The sequence below is a fragment of the Notothenia coriiceps genome, unplaced genomic scaffold (assembly GCF_000735185.1).
Source record: "Notothenia coriiceps isolate Sejong01 unplaced genomic scaffold, NC01 NC01_scaffold00026537, whole genome shotgun sequence".
Classification (NCBI taxonomy): domain Eukaryota; kingdom Metazoa; phylum Chordata; class Actinopteri; order Perciformes; family Nototheniidae; genus Notothenia; species Notothenia coriiceps.
The window spans coordinates 200-7,048 of NW_011359238.1; the positions used below are offsets into that span (position 1 = coordinate 200).

The following is a 6,849-nucleotide window of genomic DNA, read 5'->3' on the forward strand; positions in this document are numbered from 1 at the left end:
GAAAAATTTAATTTCAGTCAACTTTTAGTCAAAATGTGTCTCTATACTCTCTGAACGCTCCGCCCCCGGCAGATCTCTGTGTCCGCTGCAGCATGTCTGTTAGGCCCCGCCCCCCGCACACAGAGAGACACAGCGGCCCTTTCTCATTTAATCAAATCCCCCTCCTCGACTCCTCGACTCCTCGGTCCTCCGCCATGTTGAAGGACATCTCATTTCTCTAAATGCACTTCGAGGACCGAGGATCGAGCGTCGAGGAGGCTCTCTGGAGGAGCTATAACCGAGGATACACTGATGGGTCCTCCACGGTCTTCTCCCCACGGCTCCTTCGTAGATGCATTTCCGGGAACAGAGATGTTTCAAAGAGTCGTGACGCATGGCCGGACTTGTCTCAGCCAATGACAGCTCTGCATGCATTCCCTGGATATTATTTTATTAACTGCTTTCATCACGACGCGATATTTACAGTGAGAACAGCAGTGAGGTCCATGCAGAAAGCAGATCAGTGTGTACAATATATATCACTCAGTATAACAGGCCTAAAGAGAGTAGGCCTGTTATACTGAGTGATATATATTTTATATTCTACAGTAGAGAATGACTACTGTAGTTGAGTAGATATCTACAAACAAAGAGTTGATATTTTTCTAAAACCATTTAGTGCTTCACATAATAAAACACAAAACGGCTGTAGCCTGATTATATGCTTTAGGAGCTGTAGGTGCGTGTGGTACAGTGTGTAGGTGTGTGTGGTACAGTGTGTAGGTGTGTGTGTGGTACAGTGTGTATGTGTGTGTTGTACAGTGCGTAGATGCGGCGGACAGACGGGTCTCAGTTGGTTTGGTGTCCTTTGCTTGCTTTTAATACTTGTAAATAAAACTTTTGGCCCGTAATTTCAATTCCCCATTGTAGCGACCAGAGAGGGGGAAGGGGGGATATATCCAGTCTCTGATGTGTTACGTTATTATGAGAGTGCTCTGTTTGATTCTGAAATTGTATATATTTATATAAATATATACATATATAAATTTGTGTGTGTCCCCGCATCTGTAGCCTGTTATTGTCTCATTATACCGCACTGTGAATGAATTAAAAGTATATAAGTCATCATGAACACATCTGCCCATCAGACAGAGGGCTGCTGTGCCTCCTGTCATCATTAATGGACGTCTCTTTAAAATGACCGCTCAGAGGAGAGGAGTTCTTATTTCTCTAACCGCCTGCTGCTTCCCCTCCTCTCTACTCGGCTCCCCTCCTCGGCTACTCCGCTCGCATCTCCTGTGGGCGGGACTAAGTCTCGAGGATAGGATTCGAGGATAGGAGTCGAGGATAGGAGTCGAGGAGGGGAGTTAGAGAAATGAGAAAGGGCCCCTGGCGCTGCCAGTGGTGGGATGTATGGGGCAGGCCATTCTGCACATGCGTTAAATGCGTTAAATATTTTAACGCAATTAATTCAAAAACGTAATTACCGCCGTTAACGCGATAATTTTGACAGCATTAATATATATATATATATGTGTATGTTTTTTTGTTGTTCAGGCAGTTACGTCAAATTGTATTGCAAAAATGTAAAAAAAGCCTCTTAGGCAACTCTGGCGCATTTACTGCTATTTTTTATATTATTTAATGTCCCTTTAAAAAATAAATAAATACTATTAAAGGAAAAATTACATTTCTAAAAACTGCTAAGTAGATCAAATGAATGTAAACAGCAGAACGGATTGCACAAAAGCCTGAAACGGTGACATTTTGAAGCATATTTTGGCTGATTTGTTCCTATGAGTGCAGACCTGTCACATGTTGGTTCTAACTTTGTGCTTCTCTCTTCCTGCAGCGCCTGCAATGCCTCCCGCTCCGGCCTCTCCCACGGCCTGAATGTAACGAGCCCTCACGAGCACAAAAACATCAAGAACTACGAGAACACCACCCTCTTCTACATCTCCTCCTTCCAGTACCTGGCCGTGGCCATCATCTTCTCCAAGGGGAAGCCCTTCAGACAGCCCAGCTACAGGAACTGTAAGACTTGTGAAATGACTGTGGGACGTGTAATTAGCTAAAGCTTTGTTGTTTATTGATATCAGACAATGCTACTACAGATTATTCAATTATTAATTAAATGTTTCGTTTTGTTATTGCATTCATTTGTATAGTACTGTATCATGTCTGTATCACCTTTTGTTTCATTTGTATTTTCTTTAGTTTACACCCTCGAAAAAAAAAAAAAAAAAAAGAACTGTCAGAGCGATGTGTATGTAAAGAGATTATTGTCAGTGCAAATCAAGAACAAATCTACGAGGCACATTAGCAATTAAAAAAATGGAATTGTAAAGGTCTTTTTGTTAATAATAAAAAATAAAAAGTTTAATTTATTTCAATCTGTCATTCCAAATTCACTTGTTCAAACTCATTCTCCTGAATACATCCTTTTATTTTCTGAAAATAGTTTTTTGTATAAATTCTATGAAGTTTGACAAACAAATGTATACAATTACAATCCTTCCTGACACTATTCACTTCACATGTATTTATATATGTATAAGTGAAGTGATATACTTGCAAGTTAAAAGAGAACTATTTAATCTGGCGTTTCAACTGAATGTCTGTTTCTTTATTTCATAAGGGCCGTTCATGCTGTCCTGCATCGCCCTGTACACTTTTCTCCTCTTCATCATGTTGTATCCTGTTCGTGCCATCGACAACTTCCTGGAGGTAAACTTGTTTTTTTACTTGAATTGTATGTTGTTGTTGTTGTTGTTGTTGTTGTTGTTGTTGTTGCAGCACTGGCATCTCTAAAACAACCATTCTCCAAACCTGGTAAGCGTCAGAGAAACTGTGTAACTGCCTGGAAGTGACATGAAGTCTATGAATGTGTGTGGTGTTGCATTCACTGCCCTCTTCCTGCCGCTCTCTCCCTCAGATCGTGTGTGTTCCCCACGACTGGCGCATTACACTCGTCATCATTGTCATCGTGAATGCGGCTGTGTCTTTCATTCTGGAGGTAGGCTTTACAGACATCAAACCCCACAAAGCCCTCTGTGACTGATCTCCGTTTTTTAATTAGGAAACTGATTTGCATGCATTGATTTTCTTGCTGAATCTGTGCATCACCGACTAATGAATGAAATTAATGAGTCGTGTTTCTGTGAGTCTCTTTGGGCTTGTTTCTCTGTGGCTGTAGCCCGATCTTCATGACCAGCTCGTTTCTCAAGTTCCCACTCAAATCTTCTGTAGATTTTGATCGTTGACATCGTCATGCGGAGGCTAGTTTTCAGAAGCAATCAGGGGCTAAATCTGCCCACAGAGCCCCCCTCTTCTGACACACCTAAGGTTGGGAAGCTTTTCACTTTTTTATTTTGTCTGCTTTCATTTATTTAAACAGTTACGCAAGTCCTAACCCTCTAATTCTCTTGCTTTATATTTTTCCTCTGGTGACAGGCTGTGGCTGATGTGTAAATAATCCATAGAAACTAATAGAACTAGTATAGACTATTATATTTGTTGTACTACTTTTTATTGGGTTGTTTGTGTTGCAATTCATTCACTCATTATGGCTAATCTCATGAATCAATGAATGGTCTTTTCATGACTGTTTGACTTATTTTACACACATCCTCACTAATGGAGAAACTAGTCACTGCAACGTCACAAAACATTTATGAATATAAAAACAGCTCTTCATATAAATGCATCAAGCAATGTAGAGACATTTTGCTAGTACCCTAGTATTTCCTGTTCTGTGCATCATCTTGCCATGTGAGTATGTTCTGAATACGCAATGTTCTTTAGTCACAGATATTATTGCTGGCTTCTTAACGTTTCTAATGTTCAAACACTCCCAGGAGGCCAACCAGCACTGGGCCTCGTCTTTCCTCTCCCGGTTGTTCTGTCAGACAAACAAGCCCCCCCGGGTGCTCTACATGCACCTGGCCCTGGAGCTGCAGGACAACACAGACTGGCCCCCCCGACCCTCCACTGTCACCTTCGCCAGCGATCCACAATCCCGCCTCTCTGCCCCCCTCTGACACCAACAAGCAGACTACTGCACAGACTGAAGATACAATCACAGCTTGAATTGAGCTCAGAGAAGATGATGATGGTGATGATGTGTGAAGCGTCCTAATATAACAGACACTGTGAGCTGCTCATACAGAAGGTTCTCCTCCATTTTGGTTCAACCTCCTCAACAGACAAACTCTTGTCAAACTGCTGAAACATGAGCCAGAGATCTCTGTTAAAGGAACAGCTCACCATTTTGTGAAATGTGGTACGCTTAATCGCTCTATTGCTAATATGTTAGACGACAAGGTCTAAGACAACTCTAACTATTCTAGGGTTAAACTAGATGTTAAAATGTCAACTAACCACTGTGAGCCAAACAGCAGGTGATTGCTGATATGTTTGTGAAGTGTGTGTTTGCATGTCTGTGTGCAGCGCTGTGCGCTGCCTCAATCCCATCATAAAACACAATTAAATCAAACATGACTGAAACAAAATTAAACTCACCAAACCTGTGATGGTTAGGTCTTTTCAACTTTCCAACAATCACCAACTGGTTTGGTTTAAATAAACCCTGCAGTTTTTACTGCTGCCCTTTTTCTGGGGGCGGGGGAATCATGAAATTATCCAAATAAGATAGCCCCAAAAATGTTTTATATAAAATATATATGTTTCCATTGCCTCACCCTAATCTAAAGTAAATGTAAAGGCAGTGACAGCAATTGGTTAGTTTATCACAAACACTGGTTGCTGGAAGCCAGAAATGTATACATGTTTTAAGTCGACATATTAACAAGCTAGGTTTATTCATTACTAGTCTAGATCATAATTAGTCTAAAATACAACCCAATGCAGTTTTCATTAAACACACATCAGAATGGGATCAATCTTCTCAGATAATTCAGCAAGAAAAAACCCAGCACATTTCACAAGTGAGAAGTCATTCATTTAACAGGAGTAGATGTCTTAACTACATTGTCGCAATGTAGTTAAGTGCGTTTTTGTGTTAGTGCGACAGATCAGCCGCTGTTTAGCTCAGCCGGGTCAATCAACAGACAACAATACAATGTAAGTATTTTAATACTCAAAGATACATTGCATTTAAATCCCATGCGTTGAAACTTTTAGTATGATTACATTTAATTTATGAATGAACAGTTCTTTATTAAATTAAATTACCATTATTTTACATTTTTATTTAAAAAGGAAATGGATCATAGATCACAATGGGACCAATCTGGTTAAATAAAGGTTTGAAATGAAATCAACAGCCTAACCCTCTGCTTCACTGTGAATAAGCACGCACTGTCTTCCACTAGCATTAGCTGCTGCTATAATCCTAAAGTTGTAAAACATTGTTAGGATGTATGAATTCAAAGACACATGGGACACTTTTTTTATTTCTAAGACAACAAACATTCCACTGCTGCATTTCTGTCTTAGGGTAGCTTCAATTGAAGTTCTTCCTGTGGAAGAGAGAAACAGGAATTTCTGTGTCCCTATTTTCTAAATTGTATTGGCGGATCATGTGTGTACTTGTGTGGAACAGAGCAAAAAAGTGCATTGCTTAAAAAGAGAATAAACCATTTCTGTGTCCTTTGATGCTTAGTAAAGTCTTCTCATAATATGACTTTCTTTTTTTAATTAAATGAAAAAGAATGACACCGTTTAAAATCACTAAGGTACTGTGCAAGACTGATCATATTTAATGTCTCAAAGCAAGTGAATTAATCAAAACGAATCAATGAGACACTTGCTGCTGTGATGAATTTATAATAGTTGATTCATCTTTTAATTTTCATAATATTTGTCTATAACTTTTTACAGCTGTTGAATGTGTATTTTAAGTAACAATTAAAATGAATAAATGAAACATGAGAATTGTTCTCTTAAATATCCTCTTTAGAAATATGAAAATTGTAATTTATTTTTCAAGGGAATATGTCAATCTTTTTAATATGTGTACTTATTTTCTTATTTCAATCAAATGTTTCAGTGTCCGTCAACAAAAATTCCTGTTTGCTCTGCAGAACTCCCATTACATCTCCCAATAAACCTGTATATTAAGCTACTCTTGCGTGCTTCGTGGGGGGCTGACCTTGGTCACACTTTTTCAGCCGAGACTTACTGATCAATTATGGGCTTTCCCAGCCTCCTCGCTGCCTGGCATATGGGTGCTTAAAGGGCGCGAGAGTGGAGGAGAAAGAGGGGTATCATTTCATGTGGAGATCAGGGCCTATAGGCAGTGAATGGGTGGATTTAGGGGGGACTGTGAATGAGGGAAGGGGGTCCTCGCTTGTACCAAAGAGAAAAGATCTCCCACAGATCAGGGAAGAGCCTTTTTGGGAATATTCATGATGAGGATGAGGAGGCATCATGAATTCATGTGTGTCTCCTCGGATCATCTTTTCAGTAAACACTGATGTGGACAGAGCCGGGGATGTCTTGCTTTGCCGTGTTTGCCATGTAGTTTGGGGGATAGTGTTGCCTCTCCACAAAGCAATATGGGTTTTTGTGTACTCTGCTGTATTCCTTTTGTGCTATTGAGCAACAGATGGAGAGTGGTGCAGAGACATAAAGAAGCTAAAACACACAGCCTTTCTTCCTCACAGCCAGCTACTCGCTCAAAAAGATTTTCTCAAGCTTGTGTTCAGACGTGTGCTATTTCAAACATGTTGGACTTCATCTCCTTTCTCTTTTGGCCATACGTTTTTTTTGTCTAGTTGTGTACTTTCAAGATTTGGGCTTATGCACACAGGCTTTGTTTACTGTTTCTTTGGTCACTCCTGCAGAGGGATCACACCCACTTAGAATAGATTGTAGAGGCACAGCCACTGTTGCACACTTTAGCGCACC

At 40.2% G+C, this 6,849-nt stretch overlaps 1 protein-coding gene across 1 annotated transcript; it reads left to right on the plus strand.

The window, feature by feature from the left end:
• Positions 1–1,775: 1,775 nt before the first annotated feature.
• LOC104957207 (probable cation-transporting ATPase 13A3) lies at positions 1,776–5,874 on the plus strand. The gene is made up of 5 exons (XM_010784813.1): positions 1,776–2,013; positions 2,618–2,706; positions 2,915–2,995; positions 3,229–3,324; positions 3,837–5,874. The coding sequence occupies exons 1-5, from the start codon at positions 1,776–1,778 to the stop codon at positions 4,017–4,019; spliced, it is 687 nt and encodes a 228-aa protein (XP_010783115.1). The 3' UTR covers positions 4,020–5,874.
• Positions 5,875–6,849: the final 975 nt, after the last annotated feature.